This window comes from Ostrinia nubilalis, chromosome 20 (genome assembly GCF_963855985.1).
Source record: "Ostrinia nubilalis chromosome 20, ilOstNubi1.1, whole genome shotgun sequence".
Taxonomy (NCBI): Eukaryota; Metazoa; Arthropoda; class Insecta; order Lepidoptera; family Crambidae; genus Ostrinia; species Ostrinia nubilalis.
The window spans coordinates 6,087,109-6,110,476 of NC_087107.1; the positions used below are offsets into that span (position 1 = coordinate 6,087,109).

The 23,368-nt window shown below is 37.5% G+C and overlaps 1 protein-coding gene across 2 annotated transcripts; it reads right to left on the bottom strand.

The window, feature by feature from the left end:
- Positions 1-77: 77 nt before the first annotated feature.
- On the bottom strand, positions 78-21,785 carry LOC135081505 (histone-lysine N-methyltransferase trithorax). 2 transcript variants are annotated; one of them, XM_063976219.1, is made up of 13 exons: positions 21,034-21,785; positions 18,595-19,828; positions 17,343-17,534; positions 16,887-17,248; positions 16,217-16,774; positions 15,971-16,144; positions 15,138-15,347; positions 14,064-14,225; positions 4,349-13,966; positions 4,040-4,263; positions 3,819-3,946; positions 3,526-3,716; positions 78-3,331 (listed from the first exon to the last, which is right to left on the bottom strand). In XM_063976219.1, exons 1-13 carry the CDS (start codon positions 21,184-21,186, stop codon positions 3,158-3,160), a joined length of 13,380 nt encoding a protein of 4,459 aa, XP_063832289.1. In that variant the 5' UTR covers positions 21,187-21,785; the 3' UTR covers positions 78-3,157. The 2 variants fall into 2 exon arrangements, with proteins under 2 accessions (XP_063832289.1, XP_063832288.1); XM_063976218.1 differs by having other exon boundaries at positions 17,325-17,534.
- Between the last annotated feature and the right edge of the window lie 1,583 nt (positions 21,786-23,368).

A 23,368-nucleotide genomic window follows, 5' to 3' on the forward strand; every position in this document is an offset into this window, starting at 1 on the left:
CTACGTTGTAAGGTATCTATTACACATATCCCTTTTACAAGTAAAAGCTAAAAAGGATATAAAAATGAAACAACATATAAAGCACATTTTAGTATTTTTTATTTTTGGTAAAATTTACCACAATACAAAATAATGATAGAAATAAATAAAGTAATAAAATGTATAGACAGGTCATAGAACTATGCATTGTAAAATTGGTGCTTTTAAAGCAATTCAAATATAATTTATAATAACATTAAGCAAAAATGGCATTGTGTACATTAAAAATAAAAGCATTATTTTTAAAATAGAAAATAATATCAAGGAGCAGTTGTTTACACTTATATTAATTAACGCAAATTGATTCATCACTTTGTGATTTGGTCTTTTAAAATGATGTACATAGGACTAACAAACTGCACACACGCACATAATTTTTAAAGCACATTCTATAAACGTCATAATGTTTATCAAATAATAACCGGTTAGGAGAAAAAAATATACAATTGTCAAATAAATTGATTCATGACCAAAATTGCCGTCAATTTCTTATAATAAAGGAGGTATACAGGAAATATTCAAGTAGGAATAACATGTTAATATTATGTGTAAAAAACTAATTAAAAAAATATGAATTAATCGTAATTTATAATCCAGAACAAATCTAACTGTACTTTGTGTTTATTATCGCGAGTCGATGTGTAATTGTAATTTTCACAATTTTATATCAATGTGATTATAGAACAATCATTACATATTATTACTATCAAACTCATAACTGCATTCTCATCATGGTCGGATCAACATAAGTTAACACACCTACTTGCAAGAGTGTTAAAGACTAGCTTCACATGAATGTTTTCAATGTAAATAATTATGATAGACATGCAGTTATTATATTATGATCCACTTGCGCGTTTATCTTTTATCTGGAATAATCTTAATTTCTCACTAAAGCATCCCTGTTTGAAGTACCAGTCTCTGAAGTAAACTAAATTCAAATATATCTTTACCTTTATGTGAAAACAAACTGTTGTTAAAACTAAAGTTCATATTCATAGTTCATGATCTTATTATAAATCATATCTGTTTATTAAAGAATATCAAGACGACATACAACCAACATTTTAATTCATTGCTGGTTTCTAAGCTTAGTTTAGTTTAGAGCATGGTAAAAAAAAGGATTTTCACCAAAACAGTAGTGTTTTACATTGAAATAAGTTTTCCTAGATTTGAAATAAATATCGCAAGTGGTCCTAAATCAATGTGTTGTTCATTTTCAAAGCGTATAACATTCAAATAGGCCATTCATGATTTGAGGTTCAGGATTTTTTATTAAAATATTTTTCCCAGAGCCAGTTGAAGATAACCAAGATGACCTATTATACCTTGTCGTTATAAATGTATAAATATAATCATGTAATTTGCAAAATATATGAATAAGAATGGATTTTTAAATGATATTTATGCTTTGAAAATGTAACACACATTGGTTGCAGTATACATAAAACAAACAAGAATATTTTTTGGTGTACTTACAATGTTCTTTCATACAAATTTTGAAAAGTAATAGACTAATACTAGACATTTCAAACTACTTTTTATTTTGCTCTATTGAGTTTTAACTATAAAATACTTGGGGACAAATATTACGATATCTTAATACTGCTATTGTTAGATGCAGTAACAAACTCTGCACAATAATTTAGCCTATGGCATCTCTGATCTGACTTGCTCTTCTGTCTCTGCATCTAAATATTTTATACATAGGTTTATACTATAATAATTGTGAATTAATATTTAAAGCACATTTTCCCACTAGCAATTTAACTGATTTCTGTGATGTTTATTGTGATGTATTTTTTCAAGTTTCAGTCCATAAATGCTTAGAAAAGAAATGCTAATATGCTCCAATGGCCAATCAAATATTCTGTTCATTTATTTAAATGAGGCTGTGCTGTTATTATTAAAGCTAACAAATGTGCATTTCTTCTTAAACCGTGCATTAACTGGGAGCAGTTCGACAAGGCCGCGCCCGCGCCCGCATTTCAGTGGCACTAGCGACAACTATTCTCCCACTTCCCATCCCCAAACAATTATTTTTATTTACACCATAATGATCTATAAAATACAACCTACCATTATGACTACAATAAAACGATTTGTCGCTTAACTCGTTATTATGACAGATATTACCTCTTATTTACACATTTACTATACAATACTTATTAAAATTACTAAAAAGTAACATTGTACTTGTAACTTTGCTACCCTTTTTCGAATGTACTAATTTCATTGTGATTAATGTCTAAAATTCATTCATTAAATTAATATGTACATTTACAATGTTAGTCGAGACTTAAATGATCACAAGTAGTAAAGAGAAATAAGAACGAAATGAGGAACAAAATGTACAATACCTACGCACTAACCGTTCTCTTACCCAGGCCGGGGCTAACACATATCACAAGATCGTAAGTGTCGATGACACTTAAGCCGTTCGCGAACCATTAAATCTACAGAAACAACACATAAAATTAAACGTATGTACACAAAAAACTTATCACAAAATAAGAATATGTTTACAAACTAAGTTCAAACTATACAATCCAACAATAAAAAAAAACACTGGGAAGATTCGAGTAAGAGATCATAACAAGATTCATTTAAACATCATTTATCCAATTCACACCAGTGATAATAAAATATGTCAATTACAAGGTGGGAATTACGCGATATGTGATTTGACTTATTGTCTTACATACATACGTAAATATGTACACTTTAATAATTGCCCTCAACCCAGTATTTGCACTTCAAGCCAGTATCATCTCCTGACGAAATGTCAACTCTAAGTATAAAATTCTCAGGAGATCCATCATTTTCCTTTTCAATGTTTATTCCATTCTAACACATTCCCGTTAAAAATCCAAAGGTTGTAAGTCCTAAATTAAAGTTATCCATGTACTTTAAAATTATGCTACTGTATAAAGCAGTAATTACTGTCTTCATTGAAATCGTTCAATCACTAGATGAAATTCGATTGTCCATTACATAGTTCTGTCCCAGTTTTAGATATAAGCACAATGTCAATTTTGTGTTCGTCACACAGTATGATCAATCGGGCTCAGCGTTTGTCACAAGTGTAATTGATACTCCTAAATTACTCACGTGCACTTCAATTCAAGTACTTGCGGCATTTCTTCGCACCGCACGTGCAGGGAATCTTGACTTCTTCAAAGGGGAATTTGTAGTCATAAGTGAGCTCCTCGCCCACTGTTATGCGGCGCAGGGCGAATATCAGGATGTGCTTGTGGCCGTGGATGTCCACAACTCGCGAATAGCAGTTAGGCTGAAAGTTATAAAAAGTTTTTAGATACAGATGACGTTTTTCAAGGTATATTCGACTACGAGTACACCTATATTTCTCAGAGACGTACGATGCAAATGCAAATATGGACTATTAAAGTTGAGTATTAAACTTAATGTTAAAATATTACTCCCTAACTTAACTTTTAAGTACTGAAGTATATTTGGAATACTTACATCGCAAGAATGGTTGATGAATCTCGCAGCGTTTCCTTTGAGCGTAGCGTCTACCACGAGGTTATCGTCGATTCGGAACATATAGCAGCCCCCAACACCGCGGCGACCGCTCATAGCTTCGTATTTCTTTTCGCGCTGGTCTGCCAACACTGCTCGAATCACCTCGCCGGCATACTCTATGACCATGTCACCTAAAAATATTTTCCAAGTTAGTATGTAATTATGTAATTACTACAGAAATTACATTTTCTTTATTTAGTAAAATTAATATTATTTAGAAAAATGATAGTTACCCTCTTCAATATCACGTTTGCAGAATAAACCACGGCCGTGAATGTGGGACCGAAAAACTCCCACTGAAACCTTCGAAGTCTCTTTCAGTTGTCTAAATCTCATTGCTGGTGGTAAAGTAGCCAATCTCCTACGGAATACAATAAATAAATGGTTAATTTATGTTCAAAAATATTCACAGACACATTGGGAAAAATAAAACTGAATGTCTTACGTCAAATACCTTGAAATTGAGCTCTCTCCTTCTTGTCCGCCGAACGGTGGAGGTTCCTCTCGGAAAGGTGAAGCCATCCAGCTAAACATATCATGGTTTGGTTTCCTGGCGATAGGGCCGGTACGAGCGCTGCCCCAAGGACTTTCCTTGAATCCTTCACTTAGATCCAGGTCATTGTCCCAGCTGTTCAGCTGTCGTCCTTGATGTATCTTATATTTGGTACAGCGGCTTGCCTAAAATAATAAAAAATCATATCAACCACTTACTTGCAGAGCGATACTTACAAAACTGTACAAGAGATCACCGACATTCACTTACCCCTGGTAATTGCTCAATCAGATATCTCAGAGCGTTGTTATTCAGGCCCAATAAATGTGCTCCAGACAAGCTAGATGGTAAGTTGTAGTTTATCAGAGGAAGACCAGATTCTTTTCTAGCATTTTGTACAGCTTCAACTACTTTTGCCCAGAGATCCGTCAGTGAAGACGAAGTGTATATAAAACCATCTTCAGATGTCACCTCATAGATCAGTTTGGGTCCATCATCTTTGGATGGATCTGGTGTTTGTTTCGGTGGCGTGATCTTGTTCTCTTGACCTTTACTTATTTTATTGTGCTTCTTGGTTGTTACTGGCTCCGGTTCCGGTTTCTTATCATTAAAAGGTCTCTTGATAACTTTACTTGGTGGATTGGGTAATTTTGGTGGCATTGGATTTCTATTTATGTCTTTCTCTACTAGCACTTTTGGTGGTTCTTCGGTCATTTCAACATCCAAATTGGGCATAGAATTGTTTTTAGTGCTCGTTTCTATTGGTGCACTTGCTTGAGTGTTCTCAACAGCAGTTGAAGCTGTGCTAATGTTCGCTTGGTACATCTCTGCTGATATTTGTAGGGCACGATTAACTACTCGTTCCTCTTTCTCCCTTTTAGCCTGTTCTAACTCCATCATGCGCTTTGATTCTTCAATGGCCTTTTCCAAATCACAGTCAATATTTTCATCTTTAATATTCAAGTCTGGCATATCATGACTCACTGGCCGTTGTTTTGGTACAGCAGTAGTTTTAGTGCCACTTTTCGATTTACTTTGTCCATCTCTGTGTAGTGGCAATACTCTGTTCATAGGTCTCATAGACATGGGGTTCACGACATTCGTCGGAATACCTGATTGCTGCGTTGGAGGTGCTTTTGGCAATGTGATGCTTGTTGTACTATTCTGTGTTGGTAGATTTATGGTGCTATTTTGAACAGGTACACATATCATATTGTTATTGGCATTATTGCTTTGGCTTTGCAAGATGCTTGTGCTCGCCTGAATTGGGAAATTTATATCAGCGGCAGTTTTTGATGCAATCTTTGGATCCACGAGATTATTTTGGACAGTAATATTCACAGTGTTATTGCTGGAATTTACGTTTATATTCATTGGTGCACTATTCGGTATGGCCTGGAAGGGCACGTTGATCATAGTGCTACTATTTTCGCTCTTTTGTTGGAAAGTAAGAGGCTCTGTAGAAATTCCACTTACGTTACTATTACTATTGTTCGTAACAACCCGTATATTGTGTTGTTGGGGAACATGTTGATTTATATTTTCCAAATTAGCGTTATTTATTCTGTTCCGCTCGGGAAGATTTATAATTCTGTTTTGAGAATTCATCTGCATGTACCCTATTTGATCATTTACCGATATGTTATGATTGGGCTTATCGTTGCTGACAATATTTACTTTAGCGCAATCGGTATTTGGTAAACCAGGCATGGAGATATTGTTATTCGATGGCGGACCCATCAGATTTTTTCCTCTTATTGGTTCTTGAATAAATTTAGGTGGATCACTCACTGGTATATTGTTCCGATTCATTTGACTGTCTATGTTATTCATTTGATTTTGAGATGTATTTGCAGCCATGTTACAACTGTTCATATTCATTTGCGAGCTATTATTAACTTGATTACTCATCATTTGATTGTGATTATTATTAGCAAGAGACTGAGAATTGTTCATCATCATGTTATGGTTTGTACTGCTGGGCATAAGGTTGTTAACACTGTGGTCAGAAGAGTTATTGCAGCTCATTAGCATATCATGCCCAGTTATATTGTTTTGTGTTCCCGATCCATACATAGCATTATTGTTTACCGAATTGATCATCATATTATTAGATAAACTTGAGTTGTTCAAATTCATACTATGCATCATGTTTGAAGTGCTATGACCAATGTTACTGTTAGTATTCAAACTTGCACACTGCATGTCAAATGAGTTTTGATTGGTTGAAAATTGTGAGCCATTATTGGAGCAACTGCCACTGCAGGAATTTTGAATCTCGTTTTTAATGTCGGGTATATTTGGAACATGCATGAGAGAACTGTTCATAGACTGATGAGTAGCAGTGTTCATTTGGATTGTATTATTGATATTATTGTGCATGTTCATGTTATTCATAGTATTCATGTTGTTCATCGGATGTTGCATCATTGACGTATGCTCAACAGATCCCCTGCTGTTCTGAATCTGATTTAGAGTATTCATGTTTTGCATCGTCATTGAATTCGAATCATGTCTGTTGTGTAAATTTGGCATAGAACTTGTTGTATCCATTTGATTTCCCATATTCATAGTTGATGTATTTCCAGGCATGTGATGCATGTGCATGTTCTCCATTTGTTGCCTGTTGTGCATTTGATTCGACACATGGGGATGCATGCTCATCATATTATTGTCGATGTGCGACCGATTATTTGGCATCTGCATAACTCCGGTCATTTGGTGTTGATGATGATGGCTAACATTGTCCATCTGTCTATTTTGTTGTAAGCTCATTTGCTGATTTACATGCATATCGATCTGTTGTCTACCATTATTATTACTCATGTGATGATTCATCTGCTGCATATTATGTAATTGGGAATTATGCATGCTATCCACAGGTCTATTTGGATGCATTTGATGACCCATATTGTTCATGTTGTGAGACTGCATGTTTTCCATCATCATTCTATTACTCTGCATATTATTCATACCGGGCATTGGTTGTTGCATGTGCATGTGATTCAAGTCATTCAGGTCATTTCTATTCATATTGTGATTATTTCCCATTCCATGCATATTCATAGACTGATTTAAAAGATTGCTGTTATCAGGCGTGCTTCTGTTAGACAGCATATTTGCCTGGTTATGGCTTTGTTGTCCAGCCATCATATTGTCATGAAAAGATCTACTGGGAGGTCCTTGATTCAACTGTTGCATGGGATTGTGATTATTATTATCGACTTGGCGGTTGTGTTGTATCTGACCGTTCATAATATGAATAGAATTAGGCCCGGAGATCTGATTGCTATCATGTATGATTTGCATGTTCCCATGAGGTAGGCTTGATGAAGCCATAGATGAATTAGAATGGTCATGTTGCTGGTTATTTTGCTGTTGCAAATTGTTTTCGTTGGATACTGTTATGTTATTCACTCTTTGATTAGATGCCTCTTGACATGACATATTCATATTTTGAATGGAATTGTTTCCAGAAGTCATAATTTGCATTTGATTGTGTGAAGTAGAATTCGAAATGGAGCACATCTGATTTTGGTTATTGGTAATTGATACCGTATTTTGGTTATTTTGCATAGGTGGTCGCATAACATTATGAGGAATTATACTGATTGATGGAGTGTTGTTACTATTCATATTACTAGCTACCTGACAACTGTTAAGTTTATGTATACTCATTTGACTTGGCATGTTATCAGTATTGTGTTTATCATTGTTGCCCATGTTCTGGAAAGTTTTGTCATTCTGCGCGTTTTGTTGCGAGTGTGATGCCATAATTTCTTGTGAGAAGTTCAGATGGCCGCCTTCAGTCTTAGAAAGAGCATTTATCTTACTCAATTTCAAGGTTGTATCTGCATCGAAATTGCTGTTCATCATCGACGATGGTGGGTAAATGTTCCCGGCTGTTATTTGAATCACATTATTCGAGGTCGAATGAGACGACGAATGGTGACTTACGTTTATGTTAGAGTCAAACTGATGACTATGATGGTTCATACCAGACATGCTGCTATTGTTATTAGCCAAAGCCATCAAACAGTTTTGATTAACTTTCTCAGTTTCATTATGTTGGTGCGTTCTTCCAGATCCCATATTATTCTGAATATTCATTGACGCACTGTTGACATTGCTAGTTTTCACTGTCATGTTCTGTATTTCCAACTTATTTTCTGAATTAGACCCATTGTTATTTATTGTATTTATCCTCCATGGCGTAGGCGATTTAATACTTTGTGTGACACTAATTGTAGGTACACTAGAGGAGTTGGAGTTATCGTGCAAGTTGCCACTTATTTCTATAACATGAGAGTTTTCCATTTTTAGATTATTTTTATTCATTGATGGTGCAATAGAACTGGAAACAATTGGTTGCGATAACGGTATTGATTGTATCGAAAATGAAGGTACAGAATTTGGTACCGACTGTGAAATTGCCATAACAGGTTGTCCAGTGGACGAGACAAGTGTCACATTTGGAGACATGGATATGTTATTCGGTTTTGATATTGTAGTGCGTTGCAGGTTTTGGGACGTGTTCGACAAGCTCATGCTATGAATTTGAGAGGTGATAGGATTCATGTTCTGTCTTCCAGTTATAATGGTTCCAGGTCCCGATTGTGAACAGACAGAAATAGGGCTAGGACTCATTTGAACTACCTTCGGAGCTTGTCGATTGTTGTTCGACGACTTATCAGGCAAAGGTTGCAGAGTTAAATTGGGAATATTAGCTTTGACGTTCTTCATAGTAGGTGGAGATGATTGTACAGATTGTGCTGAGGCCACATTTGGCGCTGAAGAAACCACCTGGGCAACACCATCTCCGACATTATTGACGACGACATAACCAGTAGGCACTTCTACAATGGGCTCTATCTTGCTAGCTTGGAATACTTGGGTTGTTGTTGCCGAAAAACTGCTATTTTGCGCAAGTACACCTTGCATTGCCGTGGATACAAACTGTTGAGAAGACATAACTGTATTTTGCACTATAGTTTCTAAGCCATAGTAAACGGGCTGCGTCGCAGTCAAATACATACACCCAGATGGGTCGGTTACCATCTCTAATGTCGGTGTCGATCCAAGGAGTACTTGATCATTACAGAATTGGGGCAGCAATGTCCCTTGTGGCAGTATAGTAGTTCCTGGTCCAGAAGAAATCAATGTGTTACCTTGTGATTGTAAAGCATTTGGTATGATTGTTGTTTGCCCATTACCAATTCCACTCTGTGGGACAACAGTAGCAGTACCAGTTTGCAAGGTATTATTTGGTAGGAGTGTTGCAGTTTGAGATGTAATATTTCCAGGTGTCAAACCCTGAATAGCTCCTTGCGGTATTATTGTGGTACCATTCTGTGTATGAATTGCTTGCGGCAAAATAGTGGGTCCATTAGGGCCCTGGGATATAATACCTTGCTGTATTGTTCCCTGTGGCAAAATTGTAGCCCCTTGTTGAATAGCTTGGGGTAAAATTCCGACATTTCCTTGGGGAAGTAATACTGGAATACCTCCACTCGGCACAGCAACTAAACCGCCTGATTCCGTTTGCTGAATTTGGAAAGTTTGAGGTACCAATCCACTCTGCGAAATAAATTGGGTTGGGCCCGTTTTAAAATCACTTTGTGGTGCAATTGTTGCAATGTATTGCATGTTCTGGTTCTGTTGCTGTGATAATGCCTCTACATAAGCAGACATTATGTTTTGATTAGCCACTGGCTGCACTATTATCGAAGGTTGACCTGTTTGATTATTAGTTTGCAACTGAATCACTGTGTTTCCAGGTCCAATTGGCGATTGGTTGATCGTTGTAAATGTTTTTTCTAATTTGGTTTGCCTTTTTATTGTTGGTTTTGGCATTGGTCTTCCTCTTCCTCTATTCGTTGCTTGGAAAATAGGTTTTGGTTGGACTGGAGCAGGTTGTTTCTTCGGCGATTTCTGAGTACTTGGAAGCAATATCTGTTGCTTATTTTGTGTATTTGGAGATGTCAGCCTTTGAGCAGTCATAGCCGGTACTACAATGGTAGGATTTCCTTGCAACTGCGGCCGAATCATTGGTTGGATATTTTGTATAATTGAAGTGTTCGGCATCGAATTCACTGGCAATGCAATCGACGAAGCACTTGCCATATTAGGGAAATTAGTCACTTGATTTTTGCCTTGTAACATAGGCGTAAGATTTCCTTGATTAGAAGGTATAGTCAGCACTTGATTAGAATTTGACGAAATAACTTGAATTCCTCCAGGTCCTGAAAGCAACTGCGCCATGTCAGCACTACCTTGAATCTGTTGTATATTTGGATTACCATTTCCTGGCTTTACACAAATGTTATATGGAAGTAGGCCAGGTTGTGTTATGATTTGTGGCGCCATGAGTTTTTGCCCACCAGCCGCACTTGTTTTGGGAGGTAGAATCATTTGTGGCGTAACAACAATTTGTGGTGACGATAGTACCTGCTGACTAGCAGATACTTGAACATTAGTAGTTTTACTTTGGTCAAAGATCACAGTTCCAGATTTCATTTGTTCTGTAATAGTCATAGTCATTTCATTAGTTGGACCAGGTGATGGTGTTTCAACTATTGTACCATTTATTGTAATTTGCCTCGTGTTGATGGATGTTCTTCTAGCTGAAATGCTTTCAGCTTTTACAGTATTTTCACTGCCACTTACAACACCAGCATGGATAATCATAGGCTGCGCAAAAGCTCCTTGAAAAGCATTTTGTAGTGTTGTTAATGTCCTATTTTCGGGTGATTTTGGATTTTCGCTCTCGCTTTCACTTGTGGACATCATATCACATGTTGGTACATGCCTATCGTACGATTCTTTATTTCTGTAAGTACATTGACATCTGTCACATCGAACTGGCTGTTCGATTTGGCCAGGTGTTATTGTTCCGTCATCCAAAGGCCGCATTACCAGCTCCGGTTGGCCACTGATAGAATTACCAGCAATAGTGACAGTGTACGTACTTTCAGATCCACTGGCTCTGTATAAGAATTGCTGGTTTCTTGAAACATTATCGCTTCCGGGATGGTTCTCATCGGCACCATCTAATTGAGATATTGGTGTAAAATCAATATCCTCTCTCGGGCTGTTTGGTCTAGAGCTGCAAGTGCTTTCCGAACCGGACCAATCTGCAGCGCCGTCTAATTGAGATATTGGACTGCACTGAATTTTGGTATAAAAGTCTATTACGTCGGTGTAATATCCTTCGGTCTTATCAGGTTTATCATTACTACTTTCGTCTTTTTGTTTAGGCGATGTAGTTCTATAGTTTATACCAGAAGTATGGGGAACTTCATCACATAAAGTGCCACTCGTACTGGTCTCTGGCTTTAGTTTCTTTTGATCAATGTTACTGGACTCCGTCTCTTTGATTGCATCTAAAGAGCTTTCCGTTAGTGCGACACGTTGAACTGGACTCATTTTGCCAGTAACTGTTGAGGATTTTCCCATTTTACACCTCTTTATTGTAGATGAGAGCAGGCTCGTATCAAATTTGTTATTCCATGTGAGACTACTAGACCTTTGTTGCCCACGGCCGGTTGTTAACGTTTTCAGCCCATGGTTTTGCAGAAGCATTTCTGACTTACTTCTTTTCAACTCTTTACTTCCCGATTCTAGTCTCGCATTTAATAATTCGTCAATAAATTCTTTGTCATTACTTTTATCATCAGATTGATTAATGGCACAGTAAAATTCATTTTTCAAGTCCTGGAATATATCTTGCATCGATATACCATCCAACAGGTCGTGATTTAGATCTTCAAATATGGCATCTTTGACTTCGGGCGGAAACAAGTCAGCTGTATTTTGGGGTTCTTCTTCGTCCTGCTGTTCCTGCTTACAAACATTATCTAGAAGATATTCCACAACTTGTTTTACAGCAAGGTCTTCCAAGGTTAGATTATTTCCAAACTTCATTGGAGACTTGTCACTTTTGAGCATTAGGACAGTTTTACTTGATATGGTCTCAATACTTTCATGCCAAGCGCCAATCTCAGCCATAACTCTCTCAACGACATGTACTTCTTTCGAGTGATCGACAGTGATATTTACTCCAAAGTCAAATCCTGGTAATGGTTCTGCTAATATCAACTTTGTCTTTATTGTATATCTTACAATCTTGGAAGGCTTTTTACAGGACCAGAAAAGCCTGGTGCATGAAAAGTCTACAGGCATTAAAAACTCTTCAAAGTCGGACACTGATGGCACAATTTTTCCGAGGCTGTTGACAATCAAGGAGCCGATAATGAACTGCACTTTACTTATTTCACTATACCTTTTCTTTTTCTTGTCGAGCTCAACATACACTGGCCTCGTGAGTTCGAAATCTGTATCTTTCTGTAAACTTTTTATTGGAACGTCTTTTCCGTGTGCAGGACAGAATACTCTTTTGTCATCCATAAATGCGCAACTTTCGCGTCTTGCGCAAGAGTAATGGTAAGTTTCGCTACAGTTCTTGGCACAGCATCCAACACTTGCGCCTTTTAGTTCACATGCAGCACATTTAATCATCTTTCCTCTAGATATAGCAGAGTGAACATTTTGTAAAGATCCATCAATTTCCTCAAAAACTTCAGCAGACCATAGTGCACAATTAGCATGAATCCAATCATTTTGTCCACAATATAAAAGACGACCTTCCATAGCCGGCGAACCATCCCCTGGTGCCTTACAGAGCACACAGATTCTGGAATCTACTACTGGGTAAAATTCAAGTAATTCTTCCTCTAATTTGTGTCCCTCTGATTCAAGTTTAGGAACGATTTGATCCATAGGTCTTTCGACAGACGATTCAGCTGCTTTTAAGCCTTTGCTGTCAACCATCTCATGGTCTTTAACAGATTCTGTGTCATCTTGTTCTCCTTCTACTTCCAAATTGGGTTGGAGGCAGTTATTCTCACAATCGAACCAAGGGAATGTTTCCGAAAACAGGTCTTTATAAATCGTTTTTAAATCGCCACTGGAAGTTCTCTCAATCACTGCTTTCATATCATGATTGAAATCTTTCAAAGAAACATACTCATCACTGTTGACTCGTTTCTTGACATCTAATAATGATGGCGAAAGTATTCTGCCGATACCGTCAGAATCGTCGGCAGATGTACTTGGTTGCCTAACAATCGCAGGACTTAGGTCTTGCTCACTGCGTGCTAGCGAAAAGGTCTTCATTGGTTCATCATCATCAGAAATTGCCTCATATTTATCATCATGCACAGTAGTCGGTAACATTGTCGTGGCTTTTTCTACTTTGTTTGGTGGTTGATAGTTCTCATGCACTTCAATGCATGGGGTGTCAAATTCTGTTTTCGTGTCGTACATTCCAGTAGAAAAACATATTTCTTTGTTCTGCATCAAAGGCTCCTGAAGGTTTACGACTTTATGCGAGGTATGTGGTATGTCTTCTTTTTCCATCTCAACATCATTTAGCAAAGAAGAACATTGCCAAATATTTTGTGCTGCATTGGCTTCTTCAGATTTATTCTGGATAATATTGTTACTTCGGCGCCCTCTGGCAGTATTTCTGTAGACTTTAGTTTCAGTTGTATTTTTCATGGAATCATCTGTCCCGTCAAAATGTAACTTTCGTATGGCTTGCGGCGACAATATCCTAAATGGCTTGTTAGGTACTGGAGTATTCTTGTGTGGTGTCAGTTTCAGTAATGCGCAAGCCTTTTTATTTTTGGCAAGTAGCTTGAGCAGATGTAGGAGTCGTCCTTTGAGATGTTCTGTGAGCATCTTCCTCCATGGCGGGTCGTTCGGCATGCACTTACAACAAATGTATTCGATGGATGGGGGCAAGGCGGATAAGAGCTGATAGCCTTCTCCGGACAAGCCTTCACAGCTGGCATGCACCCATCTGCCGCACCAGCCGCATTCCATCATCTGTAATAAGAAATTATAAAGATAGGTAATTAAGATGTCTTTTTTAATTTTAACAAAATTTAATATTTTTAAAGGTTGTACTGTTGATTAAAGTTACCTTGCTGTCAAAATCATTGTCTCGGTAACAAGCCTGGCACAGCGGACAGTAGTTGCCCTTTTGCCGTAGCTTGAAGCACGGTCCGCAGAAAGGCAGGCTTCCCACGAACTTGCTTACTCGGCTGCTGTCACAACTCTTGCATTTAAGACAGGCACTGCATATCTGTAAAATATAAAGGAAAAAATGGTTACTCATTCATGACTTAATACTACAAATACAACATTATGTAAGGCGACAGAAGTTGCTATATTTGAGATATTGCATATCTTTAAGAAGAATAGCTTGATAGCTAGTATTTTAGGAGGCTTATATCCTGTGGGTCTATGATGTGTTTGCATCAGGTCCACAGTCCGTGAGGATATGTAGTGGCGTTTCTTCCGCATTTCTAGATACTCTAGTCTACATGTTAAAAATTTCATGCATCGGTTAGCAAGTATGTGTCGTCGTATTGTAATGTGTCTTGTCCTGTTTACCCTGAGGCCAGTCGCTGCGTGAACGGGCGCCACGAGCAATAATGTGGTGCCGTGTCGTGTATAATGTCTGCGGCTCAGGCGGTAAACGTGTCTATAGTTGTGTTAAAGAAAAAAAAAGACTCGCTGCCGATAGGGCAATAAAGCTTTCGTGCGCTAGGGAGAGAGTGCAACATTACGCCTCCCCATAAGGCCTGTAAGTGTGAAAGAGATACGTAAGCACTGTAGCAGTCCCACGTTTTATTTCTCCATCGGCAGCGAATCTGACTCAACTATAGTGTGGTGTATACTTGCGGCCAGTCGCTGCGGTCGGGCGCCACGAGCAATAATGTGGTGTCGTGTCATGTATATTGACTCCGGCGTAGACAGTGATCATGTCTAAAGCCCGGTCTGTGAGCACGTAGAATTTTGTCCAATGACCCCAAGCTACCCATCCTTATCGCTCGCGCGTAATCACATTGCTGTCGCGACTGTGGGACGGGCGCCCGCAATGAGTGTGCGAGCGCGACAGCAACATAATTACGCGCGAGCGATAAGGATGGGTAGCTTGGGGTCATTGAACAAAATTCTACGTGCTCGAAGACCAGACTATAGTCGTGTATACCTGCGGCCAGTCGCTGCGGTGGTCGGGCGGCGGCGCGGGCAGGCAGGCGGCGTGGTAGTGCGCGGCGCAGGCGCGGCAGCGTCGGCGCGCGGCCGGCCGGCTGCACATGGCGCACGTGGCGCAGCGCGCGCACGTCCACCCGCGCGCGCCCAGCGCGTCCTCCGCGCACCAGCTGTGGTACCACTCGCAGCACGACGTGCATACCACCATCTGGAACGACACGGACCTTGTTAGGACACATCACCTAAGGGCTTAGTGTGTTTACAACAAACGTCGTCTCTAGCGAGCGCGTTAAAAAAATATAGATTTTAGTTCTTGAAAGTTTCCGCTAGGGGCGCTGTCACAATCCGTCATACATTTATTGTCACTATCTTACGCAGTCGACATTGAATGCGTTTGACGTAAACTCCCCCTGAACTATGCGACATATGATAACTTTTACTATGGCCGGGTTTTAGGCAAAGACACATTAATTAGTCTGCTTGACTCACTGCTGAGGAAATAGTTATAAAGGTCACCTAAAATATGAAAATGATTTAGTTAATTAGGGTTTTCGCGATTGAAAAATCCGCCAGATGGCAATACGTAGACACGAGGTCCAAATGCTGCATGATTGGTTATTTTTGACATGACATTGACAGATATGTCAAAATTCACCAATCATGCAGCATTTGGACCTCCCGTCTATGTATTGCCATCTGGCGGATTTTTCAATCGCGAAATCCCTCATTGTTTGTATTATATTCTTTAGATCACTAAACTTGTGTCTAGTAAACTAGGTACTGATTGTAGTGTGTAGTAGTACATGACATACATAGATTGATCAGTTTTACCTTTTCTCTACCAGCACTGCCACACAAAAAGCATAGCCTTGCAACAGTAAATGGAGCAGTTCCGATGAGTCCGAATCCAGAGCTGCAGACTTCATCAGGATCGTAGCTCTCCCAGAAGTCGACGCAGATTAGTTCTGGTCGTTTCAAATCGCCTTTCTGGGAACGACTCCGGACCTGTATTATAATTTTTTATTAGAATATTTTGAAAATACTACATAAAAGTATAAAAATAAAAGAAAACCTTACATTTGTAATATTTGTGAGAGGCTTCAATGTCATTTTTCTTGGGACAAGATCCATGACAGTTTCGTCTTCACTAGATTCTGCCTTATTCTGTATTTTGATAGACATAGTAGACTCAATCTTCCTCTTCTTAGGCTCAACATGCATTTCTGCATCAGAGTCTTTAGAAACAAGAGGTTCAGGCACAACTTGTGTTTGAACTTGAGGTGCCTTGTTTTCAGATTCAGCTTCAGACTCGTAGCTGAGAATCTCTGGAGTAGTAATATCCTTCTCCACAACTGGAGATATTTCATCAACCATGACCTTGTCTTGTTTTTCTTTTTCTTCTTGTGTTGGGAATGTCGCAATAGGTTGGCCCAAAACAATAGACGCACTTCGACATACATGCTTAACTCTTGGACCCTTTAGCTCCACTTTCTGTCGTTTTGGATCTTCAATCTGTTTAGTTTCATCCTTGTCTTTCTTCCTTACTTTGACGCGACTAGTTAAACGACGCTTTCTATTTGTGCTGAAGTCTTCAGTCACAGCTTCCTCTTGAGGTTCATCTTTTGAACTCTTCTCCTAAAAATACAAATAATAAATTGTATGAATATACATATTAAAAAAGGGATTTCAAAAAACATTGAATGTCCAAAGGTACTAATATTATTAATAAATGAAAAGTTTGACTCACCTCCAGTTTTTCAACTTTATCAACTTTCTCAAGTTTTTCAATCTCATCAACAGTTTTCTTTGTTGTTTTAATTGTTCCAAAGATGTTATTTTCACTATCAGGGAGGGCAAATACAGGCTTTTCAGTGACATTACTGCTTGTACTTATTCTCAATGGATTAGCTTGTGTTAAGGGCCCTGCTGGTATCACACCGCTTCTCATATAAGATGGTAATAATGCATTGAGGCCAGCTTTTATATTTTGTGGCACTTGAAAAGACTTGAGACACAACTGGAGCCAGCAGGCAGGACATCGCGCCCGGTTGGTGCATCTCAGCAACTTCCACTGTTGAGACCGGACTATAGGAGGTACAGGACAATTACCTGGAAAATAATTAACTAGGTTATTAAAAAAAAAATCCTACTAATTTGAGACCAACTTTCATCCATTTCAACCAACCTTCGTTTGTTAACCAACCTTCTTCTTTCAAACATGGTATTACAGTTAGGCCTGTCTTGTGAGAATTCTTCAACTTTTTAACCATTTTGGATATAAACTTGCGACAGGATTCACAAGAAAAAATACCAAATTTTCGGGCTTGCTTGACAAACCTATAGAATCGTACTGCACCACAAACCCCGCATGTGACCGTTCGTGGTGGGTTGTTTGCTAGAAAAAGAAATAATGTTATGATGTATGAGGTTGTGTATGAGGGATGAACCAAAAGTAATGATAATGGGATATAAGTATTTCTAGGCAACATAAAAAATTTAAAAAAATTGGGTAAGTAGCTTAATAAAATTCTTCTCTAGTGACTGGTGAAATAATCAAGTCAGAAAGTAAACGCAAAAATAAAATAAAAACGAAGTTGAAGCCGTCAAAAAATACATCTGCCTGAAAAAAATACTTATTCTACTATTACTTAGGTATTCTACAATTTCACGTCAGTGCAAAAAATAAAATTTAGGAAAAACATCCCACAAAAGATGAGCATCGAAAACTACGAGGTTATTTACAAGACAGTCTTTGCTGATATCGACAAAATTCAAAGGAAAAATCGACGCAAAAAGTTAAGGCGTCTGAGTTTTGAAAAAACGAAGATAACCTGATAGTAAATTATCTCGGAAAGAAAGCCACAATGACAAACTTAAATATACTGTCCTTTCAATAAATCACCACAAACTGTTGAAGATCTGCCCATTCATAAAAAAGCACATATTAAAAGTACCATAATGAAAAAGGGCTCAAGTTGATGATTAAATAGAAGATGGAAATGTTTGGAATGTTTAACTAGCCTAGCTGTAAACCCTTGAAAAAGTGGCTGACAGTAGTGACTGAATTTCTTACAGTGCTTCTTTTCAGCATTGGCCCATTTATTGGGTTAAATTAATACTGGGACGTGTAAAAGAGAATTTATAAGCCTACTTGCAGAATAAAGGAATTTGAAATAAATAAATTACAATATGCCATCAGGCAAAAAAGCGAGGTCAAATGTATACTATGTTTCTGGTTTTCTATGGCCAACACACCTGTACTTAATCCAGAAGTTGCGACGGCTGCCAAAAAAAATTTGGATTTTATAATGCTGAAAAACTCATTCTATACTTTAAACCAGACTCTTAGCAACGTTTATTACTCTTTTTCTGACTTAGAATGTTCTTCATATTAAATTGTCTAATTCAATTAAATTTAAAATAACTACATATTACTATCATAAATAAATACTCACTTGAAACTGATGTTATCATAGAAAATGGTCCATCTAAACCAGTTGTGGTCTGAGGTGGTGGGTTTAGCTGTAACCTTGCCTCTCTGATAATAACTTTGCCTCTCAGTAGCTGTGAAGCTGATGACTTTTCTTTTTCTAGATTTGGTGGACCCTGTCTATCTTCTTCGTCACCACTACCTTCAGCACTGTCACTATCAAAGCTTTCCTCAGATTCTGAACCAGTACTTGTGCTACTTGAACTGCTTGCATCAGATATATCCATTAGCTTCCTCATAGCATGTCCAGATCTATCTTCTTTATTTGATGTCTCTAATGTTTTTAATTTTTCAAGTCCTTCTAAATTTGAATTTTCATCTTGGGAGTACTCTGGATCTTTCTCATAGGAAAATAGATCATGGATGGGTTTTCTTGAAGTAGTACTAAGCACAGAAAATGAATTTGTTGTTTTATCTTTAAACAGACTTGATGTTTTAAGTGAAGTCTTATCACTGGTTTTATCATTTTCATTTGCTTTCTCAGGTTCTTCTTCTGGTGTATCATCATCATCAGGTAAATTGTTAAATACTAGCCTCTTTAGTTTTGGTTTTTTAAGCACCTTTCCAGTGGTTATACTACTTGTGATTGTTGTGTGCTCTTCACCATCGATAAATTTTTTGTTGGGTTTGATAACGCGAGATGAGTGAGCACTCCTCATTGGCAGCACAAACTTAGTGGAACTTATAGTTTCTTTTTCTAAGGGTGATGTGTTTCTAGGTGGTGGAGATACACAGCGTGTTTCGCTGAACTGTGAGAATTTGTTCATAGGTTTTGACAAAGGATTTAAATTCTTTCTCAAATACCCTTCATGGTGCTCTGAGCTGGATTTTGAACTCAAGTCAGTGAGTTTAGCTGGTTTGAGGATACTTGAGTATTCAGTTGATTTAAGTGAAGATTTCTTTTTGATAATTGGTATGAGAGGTGCATGATGTTTAGGAATCTTCTTTAACGGTAAGAAGATGTCTTCACAACTCTCAACAGTACCAAAAGTCACTGTTTTCTTCACTGGTTTTGGCTTATCTCCTTTCACTGGTTCCATTTTGTTTTGCGATCGAGTCCGAACTGGAGATTTTGAAGAATCACTGGGAACTTTCTCTAGACAATCTTGATTGGTAATTACTGCATTATTATTAGTTACTTTATTTTCACAGGTTGAACTTTTTTCATTTTCATTATTATTTTCTTTCTTTTCTTCTTCCTGTAAAAAATATAAAACTGGTATAAATGTATGATGGTGACAAAGTTTAAAAATGTGTTGTCTTATCTAAACAATTCATAATATTATTTTACAATGATTGCATTGCACTAGATCCCTTTGGTCAGCATTGGGAATCTACTTTGAATTTGGTGAAAATTAATGTATGATGTTCAAAGTTCAAACACTAATAACAAGTTAACTAAAGACCATTCCATAGTGTGAAACTGTGAATGAAAAAAATGTTCAAATTGTTTTTTATATTTTTATCCTTTCACATTTGGCGTAAAACAACACATCCTTCATGAAAGTTGAATGATGGGTAGGTGCATGATTAATAAGCATAATCAAAAGGACTAGGACCCATATTTTTTCCTAATATTTTGTTGATTGATTTAAACTTTTCTTAAAAACAAGTCAAATGACAAACAAATGCATTTGATTTATTTATTTTATAATCGCAGCAAATTAATATTGGACAGAAAGCGACAAAGCATTAGCAAAATAAATGTGTTGATTATATAAAATATTTACGTCTACATAAACCATTTTACTATAACTATAGAGAACCATATCCTAGTTTTATGAAAATCTAGCTCTAACTGGAGAAATTTACGCAGTAATGTTTATTTGCAAACTATTCTACTTGTTGTATTCATCTTCAATCTCCTTAAAATGCAAAGGGAAAATTGATATTAAAATGTTAAAAGCTATTAGTAATGTGACAGACAACATTCAAGGACACATTTCCATTTTATAAAATTTACCAATTTCACAATAAAAACATACTTTGTTTTAAATTAATAGAGTAAAACTAAAGCAGTGGTTATTTATTTTGGTTGTGATATTAGTTCCTATAAACATTTCTTTGTCAATGGTTGACCCCTATTCTTTTGTTATGTTTTGGTAGGTTATGTTTTATTTGTGTGGAACATTATGTCCACAAAGACTCAAGAAAAGATACTAATACATGAATGCTTTGTTTATTTGCTTTTTCCTTACTTTCCCTATACTGATTAATATTTAATGTTGTTAACAAATGAATGTTCAAAATGTCAAAGTGTAATATACCAGTGACGCTTCATAAAAACAACTGGCGCTTCATACTCATTGTAGTTATTACGTAAACACATTATTTGTACATAGCGAGTATAATTTTTATATAACGAATGAATACGTGTTATTAAATCGAAGCAAATATGCGTTACCTCTTTCTCCCCAACAAAATCATTGGACGACCCGCCGCGGGCTGGCGGGTGGCTGTCTGGAGCAGTCTCATGGTAAACAGCGCCAGATAGAACACTAATACGTTTTCTATTTTGGAATTTTAACGGTTTGCCAGGAAATCTCGACCTTCCCATTTTGATTTGCACGTAAACGAAGGACACTCAGTGCGTTCCCAGCGAACGCGAGGAAACTGGCGCGCATGCTCCGGCCCGCGCGCTCCGCAACGCCATTTCACTCATTTAAGCAATGTATACAACTAAATTGCGACGCAGTTTTCATCACATGTACGCTCGAATATAAACATTAACTGCACCCTTCACATTATTTACTAAAACGATCACTTCACACTCTTTTTGCAAAAGACAACACCATCCATCATTTTAATGGTCACTGGTTGTTAGCGCCGTAAGTCGTAACGCTTCCATTCAACGAAGCGTCATGCTAGTATTGAAACAAAAGAGAATGTAGAAAATGTACACGATTCCACTGCACGACACGTTTGTTGCACTATAATCGCGGTATGTTCCATTTGATTATCACAAACAAATCGAAATAATGTAATTGAATCGCCCGTAATTTGACAAAGATGGCTGTACACCGCGCTTTAACAATAGCGAGCAAGAGTGATTAACGAGACGAGGCGCGAGGCCGCGGTGTGAACGACACCTGGCTCTCGGAGGCCAGTTATGGATTTTGAACCAATCGCGACGTTAATTCGGACCGGTATGAAAACAAACATGTCGCTCGCTACTTCTTGCTTCGCGTAACTCGCTCTAATCTATCTATAGACGCCTTGGTGTTTTACTTCCATCAATAAAAATGTTATGATCTACTATGTTAATCTGCGCATGTAGAGCGACATGACTGTATATAGGTACTCACCTACTTTTATCAATGCATTCTTTGACTTGACCGTGATATTATTGATTTTAATTCTTTATTCATGTAATGGAAACATTTTTGTACTTGTACTATGTATGGATTAGATACCTACGTAGGTAGGTACCTTACTTGAATAACGGGTATTCTTGGTTTTGTTTATTGACACTATTTTAATTGAAAGGTAGGTTTATGTAGGTAGATAGGTATAAAAAAATAAAAATACAATTTCCTTATCTTTTATCTATTTTAAAGAGGTAAGTAGTAGGTAGGTAGGATTAAATTGTAATAAAATTGATATAACTAAGTGTAGGTCTACCTACTTTAGGGTAGGTAGATCATACTACTTCCTCCCGGAAGTGAGCTTTAAGTAGCTACATATTCCATTTTTTTCGCACTTACCTACCTAGCTATATTTTTTATCTAATATTTTATTTGACAGCAATGCAAAATTTAAATAAATAAAAGTGATAAATTTTACATTTAATTCAAATAAGTTGATTAGGTAATGGACTGTATTCAAAACTATCGTAAGCTTACTAAGCTTACATTATACTATTATTACCCTACCTATTGTTTGAAAAAGTAAAAATACTTAGGTATTAAAAAAATACAATCAACGTATTGTGCGTGTGCCTGTATCAGTACCATACCATTATTATCTCAAAAACATGTTTCAAATTCAATTCGTTTCACTACGCAACGCAACAAGGTCCAAAACCGCATAATTCTAAACGCTCAACTCAACACGCGCAGTTACGTATATGTATAGTACCCGCACCCTACACAACAGGGAGAACCCCAAAACTCTCGGTCGATCATGCGTAAAGGGCGGAGAAGGGATGCTAAAGGGACGAGCCGCCGGTGATTGAACCCTTACATACACATCTATAGCTACACTAGGAACACATTATTACAATCAAGATAAATAAAATAACTTCCTAAAGTAAAATAATTCTTTGAGTATAGACTGACCTCTAGCGTGAGTTATGAGAACCAAAAGTTCCTTGCTGAAACGCTTCCTGAAATAGGTACATTGAGGACGGGCGGCATTTCCTTGGACTTGGATCGAAGCGAGACAATTCAGATTCACAGACAACAATTTTAAAGTTATTTTCACTTAAAAACCACAACTTTTTTCACACACTACACTTGTACTCACTGTTGGTGTTTTGAAAATAACAAACTGTGTGTAAATATTATGGCAGGAGTATTATTTACATCAGTTTCGTTGCACTGGTGTTCGTGCGTGAAACTGTAGTAGCGAGACTGGCGGAGAGACGCCGCGCATGCCGCGAGGGACACGATGTAAATATAAAAATGGACAAACTCCCCTTCTGGGGGCTCACCCATATGAATCACTGTAATCCACGTAGCACTCTTGTTCTCGGTAGAATTTTTTTGTGTAGGGTTTGTCGGAACCCACATGCGGTAGGA

Excerpts from the sequence above, each read along its gene's own strand:
- LOC135081505 (XM_063976218.1), bottom strand. The coding sequence starts at position 21,186 with ATGGGAAGGTCGAGATTTCCTGGCAAACCGTTAAAATTCCAAAATAGA. Across the intron at positions 14,226-15,137 it reads ACCGCAGCGACTGGCCGCAG|ATATGCAGTGCCTGTCTTAA; the intron begins GTATACACGACT and ends TATATTTTACAG. Across the intron at positions 3,717-3,818 it reads CAAACGTGATATTGAAGAGG|GTGACATGGTCATAGAGTAT; the intron begins GTAACTATCATT and ends AAATATTTTTAG.